General features: G+C 42.4%; 1 protein-coding gene across 3 annotated transcripts in view; it reads right to left on the reverse strand.

The window, feature by feature from the left end:
* The window catches only part of HMCN1 (hemicentin 1), a 414,195-nt gene that overhangs the window by 221,957 nt on the left and 177,735 nt on the right, over positions 1-14,503 (reverse strand). For all 3 annotated transcript variants that reach the window (XM_048482504.1, XM_048482503.1, XM_048482502.1), the window contains exon 5: positions 186-357. In XM_048482504.1, coding sequence (XP_048338461.1) covers positions 186-357 — 172 coding nt within the window. The remainder of the gene's footprint in view (positions 1-185; positions 358-14,503) is intronic.

Raw genomic sequence — 14,503 nt, forward strand, 5'->3', positions numbered from 1 at the left:
ATGTTTGTGAAAATCCAGAGAAAATTTAAGGTACACCTACCATACAAACTTACAGTGATTTTTTACACCACTTAGACTATCATAGCTTACCAAAAGAATACTAGAAATTGAATTTCCTGAGGGGGTAAAAGTACCCAAACCACCCATTGCCCTTTCTTATATAAAGCAGTTTGTTAACATCTCACCAAGGGGATCATGAACTTCAATTCCTGGGGAAGGACCACTCAGTGACACTGTGACCTCTTTCAGGCTAGGATCAAAAGGGATTTGCCAAGCATTTACAGCAGCACTCAGGTGGTCGGTTGACAAAAGGTGGACTTTGGAAGCTTGCACTGCTTCTTCTACCCATTTTAGTACCTACAAGAGAAAAGAAAATGGATGATAGAAATATAGTACATAACTCTGGATCATATATCTAGCTTTGCAGAACAATTTCAGCAGTCATCAGAGCTGCTCTCAACACCCTCATCCTAGGGCCTGTCATCCCAAAATGAATAATATGAAAAAACCCACCCTGTTTTATTTTTATTTTTTAATTTATTATTGGTTTTATATACCGCCTTCCCCCTGAGGGCTCAGGGCGGTTCACAACAGGTTAAAACAAACATTAAAACATAATTTAATATCAATTATATAAAACAGAACCCATTTTAAAATGTGGATGGCGTCTGACTGCTCCCCTCCCTCCCTTGTGTGTTGAGGCAATATACAAGAATGTAAAGTATATCTGTATTTTTAAATCAATTTATGCATGCTGCTATATATCTATTTATAATGAAACAAAAATTCTCGATTTGTACATAAGTCTCTCAGTGATCTCACATTTCATATCACGTGTCAACATAATGCATAAAAATAAAAATAAATATATCACTAGCTTCACAGCAGCAAATTATTTATTTATTTATTTATTTTATTTCTGGGGCTTTTATACCGCCCCATCCCCGAAGGGCTCTGTCACTTCACAATAAACAACAGATTGCTTTCCACAATTCACACAATTGTTATAGAATGATTCTTTTACATGTACTCCAACATTACTGTATACCAGTGGTGGCGAATCTATGGCATGGGTGCCAGAGGTGGCACTCAGAGCCCTCTCTGTGGGCATGTGTACACAGAATGCATCATGTTGAGGTGGGGGAAGCACTGTTAAACCCCACTGATTTTCATGGGAAGAACTAAAGCGTGATCCTTTACCTGAGAGTAAGCTCAGTTGCTGGTGACGGGGCTTGCTTCTGAGTAAACCCTCCTAGGGTCGTGATTCACATGTTCAAAGAGTTGCACGGTTGCTTTAAAGCAAAGCCACTGAGTACCACCAAGCTTACTCCTGAGTAACGCATGCCTTGGAGCCAACCATTTTTTCTACACTAAAACCTCAGTATTCAGGTTAAATTGCCGTGTTGGCACTTTGCGATAAATAAGTGGGTTTTGGGTTACAATTTGGGCACTCGGTCTCGAAAAGGTTCGCCATCACTGCTGTATACAGAGTGAATCCACGCATTTCAAATCATTAATGTACAAACAGCAAACATTCCAGTTAACAAAAGGCGTCTTGAATCCTCCTGATTCTTCCTCAGTGCTGGGCAGCCCCATATAACAGTCTGGATATTCAGTCACAGCACCGCAGCTGCACTGCCCTGCTGCCCCCAAGGATGCTCCCAGGCAACATGGGGAGGCTGGAAACGTGAAAAAGCCTCCATTGGGCTTAATGGACAAACACCATCTTTTTGGTGGCATAAATTCAAAGCCCTGGCCACCAGTACAATTGACCTTTAAATGCCACGGATGAAAAGTAAAATGGAACCATTAATTCCTATCTGATGGTTTCCTAAAGGGCCACATGTATACTTTGTGGTGTGGACCAAAAATATCTCCATGTCCAAAAATGGAGCTTTTTTATTGATCTATGCATCCTGATAACTTTATATGAGAGTCTACTGAATTCTATGAACGTCCTGGTGTATGCTGCTGAATCAAAAATTAAAAAACCAAATCATCTATATAGCAGTTTTATTTATTTATTTATTTATTTTATTAAATTTATAGGCCACCTCATCCCCGAAGGGCTCGAGGTGGCTCACAACATGACTGTTTCCAGAACAGTAAATCAATATAACATAAAATCTAACTTATTAAAATTCAGCAGCAGTTGTATGCAAGAATGTAATTAGAGAAATAATTAACCTGATCATCAAAAATAAACTTGCGATCAAAAAAATATTATAGATGTTGGTTACTTATAGCACGCAAGCATATCCAATAGACACACTGTTGCAAAAAGAATAAGTCCTTGTAATGAAAATAATTGTACTCAAAAATAATATCCACTAATTGAATACAGAAATATCTGGGGGGTTGTAAATCAGATCTAAATCAGATCTATTGAAATATAATTTCCCTTACTTCATTCAAAGGCACATTAGTGTCCCGAAATAAATATTACTTTCCTACCCAAAGATGCTTAATTTCCTTTCTGCCTAGTTCAAGGCTATCTGATCTGGTAAATTGCTTCCACGTCCACCCAGACTGAGGAGTTTGCAAACAAACCTGGCAAAACACAGCAAAGAAGCAAATAAAAGGAACTGGGGTCTCTTCTGTCTGCTTTCTCTCTTACCTCAGTTCACCGGGATTTATTTCAGGCTGCGTTTACTCAGGTTTTTTTCTTTACTAACTCTTGAAATCCATCCAGCCAAGCCACTTCAATGGGCCTAGAGTTAAGAGCTGCCATGTCTGATATTACTGTGATAAGAGAAACACTAGCCATGTTTCCTACATTCTTAAGAAACTTGAAGACTCCAATGAAAACAATCCATTTAAACTCATAGTTCTACTAGTACTAGACAGGCCTCTCTCAAGTAGCACAGGCAGTTTCCAAGAAAGGTCTTGGGCCCCTTCCACACGTGCAGAATAATGGACTTTCAATCCACTTTGCAGCTGGATTTTACTGTGCGAAATAGCAAAATCCACTTGCAAACAATTGTGAAAGGGGACTGAAAGTCCATTATTCTCAGTACCTCTCAAATGTTCTTTCTGCACATTTATTGGCCAACATGGAGCCTCCTGTGTCACAGACCCCTAGGGAAGCCCAACATCTTACCGATTAGTCACACAGAAAGCTGCCTTATACTGAATCAGACCATTGGTACACCATGGTCAATCTTGTCTACTCAGAAAGGCAGCAGCTTTCCAGAGTCTCAGGTAGAAATCTTTCACATATGTTACATGCCCAGTCCTTTTAACTGGAGATGCCAGGAATTGAACATGGGACCTTCCACATGCAAAGCAGATGCTCTCCCATTGAGCCACAGCTTCCTCCTAATTAATCAAGTCAGGTTTGGTCAAAGAGTTTCCCAGCTTCACTAGACATGCCACAACTTGCCAGATTCATCTAAATTCTTCTGGGCTCTGCCTTTGGTCTGCAAATGTCTGTCCCAGTCTTGCCTGTCCTGGCTTCACCTCTTGGCCCTGACCAGGAGGTCAGTGTTTTTACACTCCAAGCTCAAGGTTCCCTGTTTGCCAAGCCAACTCTCTAACAGTTTTAAAATCTGTGCAAAAGTTGGCAAGTCCCATTGCACAGAGGTTCACATAGGCTGTTTCTTCAGTTTTAGTTCACATCCCTTGGGTTTGCAATTCAAGCAAAGCCAAGACTCCAAGGCTTAAAACTCCATCAAATAACACTAGAGAAGTAAAATTAAAAAAAAACTACACTAGCCTTAACCTTTTAGAAACAGACTGAAATTAAAGTTCATAAATTTTAGGTTTCTTTGTTTTTAGTCAGGTCTTAACACATGAGTAGAAATTAAGTAACATCCTCTGTGAAATTCTTTCAGCTGCACATAATAAAATACTTTTAGTGCAAAAAGAAAGTTGACATTAATCAAAGCCTTACAGGTGAAGCAAATAATTAGGCAATGCAGAAAGGCCTATAAAACATTATAGAAACAGTTCTCTGGAACAGCCAAACAGTCTAAAGGCTGGAGAGAGCCAAAGAGATGGTATTTTGTGATAAAAACATTTGTTGAAGATAGATAAATGCTTCACATTAAAAAAACTTACAGTAACCCTTTAATAGAGGCTGCTGTGGTTATCCCCCATTCTGCAGAGGAGGGAAGGCTACAAGGAGGAAAAATTCTCCACCTAAAGCTGCAGTGAATTCATCTCTGAAGTGAGATATCAGACTGAGATATCCAAATTCATAGCAGGCCAGGGAAACTGCACAACAGCTGGAAACTACAGGGTGATTGTGGTGCTGAGGTGCTTTCCCACAAGTGACTTCTTGCCTGCATTCTCAAGGACAGCCCTGTTTTATTTTCCACCCAAATAATAAAGTCTCAACCAATCCACACTCTACACAAACACCCTTGTTCTGCATATTCTGACAATAACTGCGGGGCAGAACCTCCAACAGGGTCCTGGATATGAGCATTCACTCAGGCACACTAGAGAACTTTCCAGGGTCTTGTTTTCTCCTCCAAGCCAAAGAGGTTGGTAGAACATTTTGATAGAATATTTTGGTACAATACCCACTGGTATAATATTTCAGCCAAAAAATGTCCAGAGTTTTCCACCCTTACATTAAATCTCAAAATAATACCACCCACTCCATTTTATGAAGGAGCCAAACTTGTGAATTCTAAATGCAACATTGTCCTGCTGTGGAAGACCTTATCATATGTCTCCAGTATGATCCCCAACCTAATGAGGAAGGCCAATATGGGTCGCCATATGGAACAAGGTTCCAGTGCTGGGAACCTATCAGGTTCGCTAACAATCTTAATGTCATTAAGGCAGGACCAGGTGGCATGCAACATGGCTGTGTAAGGCCCAAGCTGTATTGTTGGGCTGACACTTCAAAAGACAGCAGATAGAGAACAGCAAACAAGGAGCAGTTATCCTCTACAGACCAATCATCCTAACAGAGTTGCCACATCTGAGAAGGAAAATTCCTGGAGATTCTGGGGGTGGAGTTTGGGGAGGAGGCAGTTTATGGAGAGGCACAATGTGATAGAGTTCACCTTTCAAAGCAGTCATTTTCTCCAAGGGAGAAAATGTAGCCTGGGAATCAGTTGTAATTTCAGGACATCTTTAGCCACCTCTTGCAGGTTGGCAACTGAACTAACTGCAGGTATCTCCAGCTTCAGAACTGCCATGGGTTGCCAGAATCCAGGAGGGGTCCCTTGATCTCCCAGAATTACAGCTGATCTGCATACTACAGCAGTCCATTTTCCCGCCTTCCCCAAACCACACTCTCCTCAGGCTCCACCCTCCAATTTCTAGGAATTTTCCAACCCAGAGTTGGCAACCCGACAGTTAGGAAATCTAGGTAGTTGTATAGAGGAGAGACTCAACCGAGCCCTCTCTTTTACTAAGCCTTTAACTCCTAGGGCCATGGTGGTGAACCTTTGGCACTCTAGATGTTCATGGACTACAATTCCCATCAGGAATTGTAGTCCACAACATCTGGAGTGCCAAAGGTTTGCCACCACTGTTCTAGGGGGTCTAAATCTTGATCCATTTCTCCTCAGAAAATCTACCCAACTACTTTCTCTCAAAACTGCTATTTCAGAGGTGCTAACCAATTTTAAGTGTGATAAAGATGCATCTGAAGCAATTGAAAGGTTTCTGATACTGCTAGCTAGGGGGAGGGGGTGGGTCCAGTATAAAAAAAGAATCTTAAAAACTCTGAACATATTTAAAAATCTTATTTCAAAGCAAACAGTTTTGTCCTCACACATTTTATTCTCAAGCAACAGCCAGCTGTGTTAGCAGGCAGTCTCCTTAGAACCCAAGTTTATAAAGCCAAAGGGCAAATTAGCAAGTTTGCAGCCCTGCCTTGAAACAAACAATGCCAGGGCAACAGGAGGAGACCTAGCACAAACATGTCTTTTGAATAAGAGGCACATTTCAAGTTTGTGTGTGTGCTTTTATTGTGGCTGCCCAGCAACCTCGTGTATTTAGTAGAGAGCTAATATCAACTTACCAAAATTTAAATCTTAATGCACATGAATTATTTGAGTTTATAGCTCACTTGAAACTTGGGCTCCATGAGGAAATCTTACAGAGATATAATTATTTCTTAAATTTATTTATTTGTTAAATTTAATATGCCGCCCACCACCGAAGAGCTCAGGGCGGTATACAACAATAAAATACATTAAATTACATATATCAAAATCATAACCATCATTTAAAACATAACATTATAGCAACAAAGACGTAACGACAGATGGCAACTCAGAAAAAAGACCTCCTGTTCCCCTGGGAGGGGGCTAGTACATAGTAAAATCAAACAGTTATGATGTTATACAAGGATTGGCAGGAGATGGCAAATCAGTGGCCAGCCTCCCCCAAAGTCCAGAGGAACAACTCAGTTTTACAGGCCCTGCGGAACTGTCCCAGGTCCTGAAGGGCCCTGATGGTTGGAGGAAGAGTGTTCCACCAGGCAGGGGCCAAGGCAGTAAAAGCCCTGATCCAAGTCAGGGATGTAGCTATAGATTTTTATAGGGGGGGATTAAGGGAGCGGGGCCAGGCCCCCACCCGCCCCTGGGGGCATGGACACACCTCCCCAAGCCCCGCCCCCGGCCTCAGTGCTTATAAAGGCAGCTCTCTGAGGCCAGGGATGGCAGACTCCCCTGCCCCACACTCCCCTGCCCCACACTCCCCAGCATCACCTTCAATGTTTAAACTGGAGACCTCACATTCTCCCTTTAAATCCATGCCGAAGGGGGTGGATTTAAAAGGAGAATCTGGGGAAATTTGGGGGGTGCTTGCTGTCAGGGGTGCAATTGTTAATCTAGCAGCACCAAAATTTCAGGGTATCTTTAGGAGACTATCCTGATACCTCCAAGGTTTGGTGAAGTTTGGTTCTGGGGGTCCAAAGTTATGGACCCTCAAAGGTGTAGCCCTCATCTTCTATTAGCTCCCACTGGAAACAATGGGAGATGGGGGCACCCACTTATGGAGTCCATAACTTTGGACCCCCTGAACCAAACCTCACCAAACTTGGTTGGTATTATCAGGAGAGTATGCCAACAAATCCCTGAAATTGTGGTGTTGCTAGCCTAGAAAATGCGCCCTCTGCAGGCCAAAAACCAAAAAACACAAAAAACACACAAACGGGGCAGAGCTTCAGACATGCAATGGGAGGGGTTGAACCCGAGAACCCCCCCCCCTTACCTATGTCCCTGACCCAAGTACAGGCTAGCCACATCGTAACAGTTCCACCAAGTACTTCTGGAATCAAATTTAGCCATTTCCACCTTAGTGCAATTTATCAGTCTCTCAATTCCTGGCTGATTAATTCACAAATGCTTATGTGTGACAAAAAGCAATTGATGAATGAACAGCTCATATCAGTTCAAATGTAATGCGCCCAGAGAAGAGGCTGCCCATTGCATCTCTGCATGGTTTACTATACTGCCCTTGGACTTTTGCAGCCAGCTACCTCAGTCAGTAGGAGGGAAGGGAGGGAGATAATTCTGTCCCTCTGCAATGGACATGATAAAATGAGCCACTAAGGAGAACTATAATTCATACTCAGAGGAAAATACCTGTTGCAACTGTGCATGAGTTCTGTTCTCAGTATACTCCCTACAAAACAAGACACCTGGACATTCGTTTATTTATTAAAATATTAATTAAATTATTACCCTTTCAGTGACTCTGAAAGGCAGCTTCCAAATTACATATAATACAATACACAAATTAAACACATGATGGAGTCTGCAAGGATAATATGGAAAGGCCACCCACTCTCTCAGCTCTAAGGATGGCTGCAAAGGTGTGAAGAAAAGGCATCCTTGGACAAGCTAAAAACAGTCTGCTAAATTTTGTCATCCTTTACCACTTGTACAATCGTACAATTGGAATTTCCCTACAAGAAACACTATTGGATGTTAGTAGGGAACCACAAAAACACAAAATACCTATAATATAGGAGGGATATGCAATTAGAAAGGCACTAATCAAGAATTCACCTGAACACTCATTCATAAATCTAGCTGGAGTTTAGCATCCTATCATGGACATGGATTGTTTGTTATTACCAAAAAAAAATTCCTTACATCAGTTATAAATTTTAAACTTCAGCTCGTAAGCAACAAACATCTTGAGGAAAATTTTATAAATATTCTCCTGGCCGAACTCATTCCTTTTGCAGGAAACAAGAAATTGACAAGTCATTCACTTAAATTAGTTCTTCTGCAGTTTACAATTTAGACCTGCTGATCCACTACTTTTCTGCACTCCTTGACAAAATGTTTGTCTTTTGATTATCATCTTTATAGTACTAATGATATATGCAAATCTGATTGGTTGTTATTTTATTCAATGATATCTGGTGACCTCATCCCATCAGACAAAGCCCCATTTATTGGGTGGGATCAACCATGTGACTAATTCAGAAAGGATGAAAATGCAGCTGCCATGTAAAAGAATAATTCTGAGCAGGATTGGCGGGAAGACATAAATTATTCAGACAAAGCATTTGGGAGGGAAATCTCTAACCCATGAAAATGTAGTCATTTCAGAACCTGACACCTTTAAACATTTGGCCCAACTATACCAGGTGTTGGCACTAATATTCTCCCTTAACATGATGCATGATTGGCAAAAACACTGGTGTAATATTTGATATTGTTGGGACCCAGTCATAAGTCTCCATGTTGCTATTTTCCTATTTTATTTCAGAGTAGAACCAGACCTTGACCAACATGACAATTAAAAATACTTTCAAGTCAACTGAATAACCCAGCTCACTTGCTACTGGAAACATATATACTATGAATTCTCAAACTATAATCAGTAATTAGGGAAGAAAGTCATTGTATCCCTTCATTTAAACGTGAGTTTCTCATTTTTGCTGGAAGAAAAAAGATTTCTTTTTGAAAAAGAAGTTTTTTTTCATCTGTGAACCCAACCACTGAAAGCTTTGTACAAATGCCAGATGGCAGCCTGCTGAATTCTAAACAAAAAGCATAATTCAGAGTTTTTCTCCACAGGTTTTTTAAAGAGGTTTTTTTTTAAGTTTTCAAGATTGTTCTGTCAAATCATCATTCAGAATCAGAACCTGGAAAACGCACATATTCAATTCTCAGTTGGTTTGGGGTCACAATAACATATTCCAAATATTAATCCTGTCAAGATGAATTCAAGATTTAACTCTTTCACCACATAGCAGCAACCAACTCACCGGGGGCAGCCATTGCGGCTGTGGTGAGCAAAATAGGCAAAGGGTGGTTGCTTGCAAGATGCAATGCCTAGCAGTAAGCTTGCAAGGATCTGCATTGATTGGCTCCAAGCCCTAAAGGTGGGAGGAGCCAAGGTATAAAGGACGCCACACCCTGAGCTCGGCCTTCTTGGCTGCCGAGACTCAGGAACAGCATGGCCCACCCACCCTCCCTATGTTTTCCATGATTGTTGTGTTACATGTGTTTTGCTTTATAATTCGTCGCAGCCCGGTAGGTTGACAACGGGAGTCGCAACATCTGGGGGAGAAGCCAAACCAGGCGGCCGGTCTTCTCCCATGCTTGTGCCCTGCGGAAGGGCCGGTAGGCAAGCCGGTAGGCTTAGCTGGTGCCCTACCAGCAGGCCGGTAGGCAAGCCGGTAGGCTTAGCTGGTGCCCTACCAGCAGGCCGGTAGGCAAGCCGGTAGGCTTAGCCGGTGCCTGACACCCCAGCAAGTGGGGTTGGGTCAGGCTGGTAGGCAGCCGATAGGCTTAGCCGGTGCCCAACACCCCAGCAAGCAAGGGAGGGCGGGGGGCAGTAGGCAAGTTGGTAGGCTTAGCCGGTGCCCGCGTCCTCAGCAACAGGAAGGGTTGAAGCCGGGGGTTCGCCCTTGGGGCTCCCAGCTTCCTGCATGTGGCCCCAATGGAGATTGGGGAATCACTTGATGTTGCGACCCGTTTGCTGCCCAGCTTCTATGTATATAGTTGTGTTAATAATTAATAAATTGTGCTGCGGCCCAATCCATTTTCCAAGCCTGTCGTTGTTAGTGTATTATTTGCCGGAGAAGGGTCTCACCATCTGCACGCAATTAATCCTAAACTCTGGATACTAACATGTCACTTGTGTCTGAGCAACACTGGTTTAGTCAGTCAGTTTCCTATGCTTTCTCTGCACACAAAAATCCGCAAAGAAAATAACTGAGATCAATTCAATTGCACTGGAGACCACAGTGACAGCACTCACAGCCAGCAACTGCAGAGCAATTACAGCATGCTAACAACACCCTCTCATGCCAGTCAGATCTGGAAGCAACCAACTAGTGAATTCCAGCATGCCTCTTTGACATCATCCTGTCCCACAGAACAGAACAAGGGAAGACACAAAGAAAAAAAACAGCATCCTCTGCTGTATGGAGGAATATCCAGCAGCAGACCAGTAACTATTAGCTACCTGCTAATTCCATGGGTGAGGGTTTAACATTGCCACTCTAAGCACAGTTACACCCTTCTAACGACTTCAGTGGATTTAGAACAATGTAAAGATGGCACATGAGTCAGCTGAACATGAGTCAGCAGTGTGATGCAGCAGCCAAGAAAGCCAATGCAATTCTGGCATGCATCAATAGGAGTACAGATCAAGATCAAGGGATGTAACAGTACCTCTCTATTCTGCATTGGTCAGACCTCACCTGGAATACTGTGTTCAGTTGTGGGCACCGCAATTCAAGAAGGATATTGACAAGCTGGAACGGGTCCAGAGGAAAGCGACCAAAATGGTTAAAAGTCTAGAATCCATGCCCTATATGAGGAGAGACTTAGGGAGCTGGGTATATTTAGTTTGGCAAAGGGAAAGTTAAGAGGTCATATGATCGCCATGTTTAAATATTTGAAAGGATGTCATGTTGAAGAGGGAGCAAGCTTGTTTTCTGCTGCTCTAGAGACTAGGACAGTGATGGCAAACCTTTTCAAGACCGAGTGTCCAAATTGCAACCCAAAACCCACTTATTTATCTCAAAGTGCCAACATGGCAATTTAACCTGAATACTGAGGTTTTAGTTTAGAAAAAAGGTTGGCTCCGAGGCACACGTTACTCAGGAATAAGCCTAGTGAAGCAACCGTGCAACGCTTCAAATGGGTGAATCATGATCCTAGGAGGGTTTACTCAGAAGCAAGCCCCATTGCCAGCAACCAAGCTTACTCCCAGGTAAAGGATCATACCCAGGCCAGCCTATATGCATGTGTGTGGGGGGGGGTGATTTTCCACCCCCTCCCACATGATGAACTCTGTACGCGAGTGCCCACAGAGAGGGCTCTGAGTGCCACCTCTGGCACCATAGGTTCGCCACCGCTGGACTAGGATAAGGAGTAATGGATTCAAGGTACAGGAAAAGACATTCCATCTAAACATTAGGAGGAACTTCCTGACAGTTAAGGCTGTTCAACAGTGGAATTCACTGCCTCAGAGTGTAGTTGAGTCTCCTTCTTTGGAGGTTTTTAAACAGAGGCTGGATGGCCATCTGTCAGGGATTCTTTGATTGTCTGTCCCTGCATGGCAGGGGGTTGGACTTGACAGCCTTTGTGGTCTCTTCCAACTCTATGATTCTTTGGCACAATAAGTCGCCTCCTGTACACACATATTCACACCTTTACCAGACCAATGCAAAGAGAAGAAAGAATGAGCAGCAACCCAAATATTACCCAGGCACCTACACAGCTTTCTTGCAGAGGAAGCTCCCATGGAAAGGCTTCTTAAACATAACAGCTTAAAGCTAGGGTTGCCAACTTTAAAATGGGGCCTAAAGATCTTCAGACTACAGCGATCAGCTCCCCTTGAGAATATTGTAGCTTTGGTGGGTGAACGCTATTGGCATTGTAATTTGTTGATGCCCCTCCCTCCCTAAACCCCACCCTCCTACCACCAAAGTTTCCAGCATTTTCCAACTTGGAGTTGGCAGTCCTATTCAGAGTCCAAGTGGGAAGAATGCCTTCCAACTGGGGTTTCAACAGCATGCCCCTATGTTCTTTTCAATACCCAAACCATAACTGTGCTTCTTAAACTTTAAGCAGCCAGACCAGTAGGAAGTATGGACCAGTATGAGACAGAATGGGAGTCTTGAAATTGGGTCTCTGAGATCTAGGGATGCTAGCCATTGGCAACCAATGGGAGAGGGAGGGAAGGGAACAGAGTGAGGGAATGGCATTGCACCAACGACATAATGTCAGTTCTAGTGAACACCCACTGTATCCAAAACTCTACGGTAAAATTGATTTTCCCAGACATTTTCCTTCACTCCAACCCCCTGCCACACAGTAGCAGGCAAAGCAGTGGAGACTTCAGGAGTCCTGGGAAAAGGGTCTACCTGAATCCTCATCAACACTCTATCCTCTAACTAGACCACACTTCCTCTCTAACATAATTTTTCCACAGCTTCTAATAATTTTGTTGGTATTTCCAAGTACAGCACACAATATTAAAAACAATGTAATAATAAGCCGCCAAGATGGTTATCTCGAAATTTCACAAAGAGTAGTAAAATGGGGTCTATGCAATTAACAAATTGTTCTACATTGGTTGTCCCCACCCTCCATTTTACACTGGATTTTCAAATGCTATGGTAACATTCTCATGGATTAATAGAAGTCCTAAACAGATGACACTTGGTAGCTGCAAAAGCCATTGGATGGCATGGGATATAAAGATTTTTTAATAAGTTCAATAAATATAGCTGGCAGCTAACATCCCCTTCCAAAAAAGAGTGCATCTCTCACTCCATCCTACAAAGATAGAAAGACTGGGAAACCACCTGGGATTACAACTCTAGACCACAGAGATCAGTTGGAGAAAACAGGTGCTACGGACTCTCCCTTTTCTACTCCCAAATCTCCAGTAATTTCCCACATAGGAATTGGCAACATTAATCCAACATGTATCAAAGCCCTCACACACCAACCATATAATCATAAAAACACTTCTTGAAAAGTAGATTAAGTAGAATTCTGAATACATCTTCTTGCTAAGGATAGCTTTCCTAGCATGTTTGGATTCAAAGTGAATGGGGAAGGGGTAATCTTTGAATCTTTGATGGAAAGTACTTTAAATTCCATGTTCTAAAGCAGAGGTAGGCAACCCTCTAGAACTTGACCCAAAAAGATTGCCTATCCTGATACTATAATATTAACAAACTCTTCATCTACCATATACAAATACTCTTCCACTTGAAGGGCAAGCAATCTAAATATTCAGAATTGTTTGACTTTGCAGCAACAGCTTGCTAGAACAAGCATGTTTCCAAATACTGAATATAGACAGATCTGCAACCAGAAAAAAAGACAGCGTTCCAAAATTTCAAGATCTAAAAGAGTTCTAAAACTTTACATGCAAAAGCACCACAAAACAATCAAAATTCAAACTATATAAACCAAAATTCCAACTTTTAAAAAAGTATTTATTTTTTCCTAAGAATACCACAGGACAGATGTTGGAATGTTGTGTATATCAAGAAGTCCGGGGGAATGTTTACAACAGTGACAGATGATTTGGATTACCCAAATTAACATGTGATTTTTTAAAAAAAAGATTTGTTTTTATTTAGCAAATTCAATCATTAAGGCTTGCGAAATGGCTATTGTGTATAGCAACAACGTGGAACTTGAAAGTCCCAAAACGTCCCTGGAAGAGTTACAAGATTATATTCCCTTTATAGCATCAGTTTCCTGAGAATAATTGTAACAAGAAAGCCCAAAATATAGCTGTGTCCTTTCATCCAAATGGTGAGATGTTGCCTAATAGTTAAGGCACTTATTCAAAGAATAAACAAATCAGCACAGCTAACTAACTCAATAACTCCAAATTCCAATCATTCCCAGGACATATTAGTATGCTGTGAGTAATAATTAGTCAGTGTAGTGTAGATGTTAGCATGCTGGATTAGAACAAGGGAAGGCACTTCCTCCTAGTATGTGTACCGATAATGGCACAATAGACCAGTTTGCCTAGCATCTAGAAGAAGAAGAAGAAGAGTTGGGATTTATATCCCCCCTTTCTCTCCTGCAGGAGACTCAAAGGGGCTTACAATCTCCTTGCCCTTCCCCCCTCACAACAAACACCCTGTGAGGTAGGTGGGGCTGAGAGAGCTCCGAGAAGCTGTGACTAGCCCAAGGTCACCCAGCTGGCGTGTGTGGGAGTGTACAGGCTAATCTGAATTCCCCAGATAAGCCTCCACAGCTCAGGCGGCAGAGCTGGGAATCAAACCCGGTTCCTCCAGATTAGATACACGAGCTCCTAACCTCCTACGCCACTGCTGACTGGGCCAGTTCTCCAGTCAAGCAACCCAGGCACTGGCAGAACTGCCAGGGCCAGATGTGTAGGAGAAGGCAATTGGAACAGCTTATGCTTGGCATCACCTCCCAGACTGGCACAGCCACCAGCTGAATCCAAGAGGAATCCCTGAGATGCTGGCAGTGTCTCTAATATCTGGTTTGCTAGGAATCCCAGGTTCAATTTCTAACTTGACATGAAATTCACTTTAATTATACTCTCTCTCAGCATGACCTAT

Source organism: Sphaerodactylus townsendi, unplaced genomic scaffold (genome assembly GCF_021028975.2).
Source record: "Sphaerodactylus townsendi isolate TG3544 unplaced genomic scaffold, MPM_Stown_v2.3 scaffold_18, whole genome shotgun sequence".
Classification (NCBI taxonomy): Eukaryota; Metazoa; Chordata; class Lepidosauria; order Squamata; family Sphaerodactylidae; genus Sphaerodactylus; species Sphaerodactylus townsendi.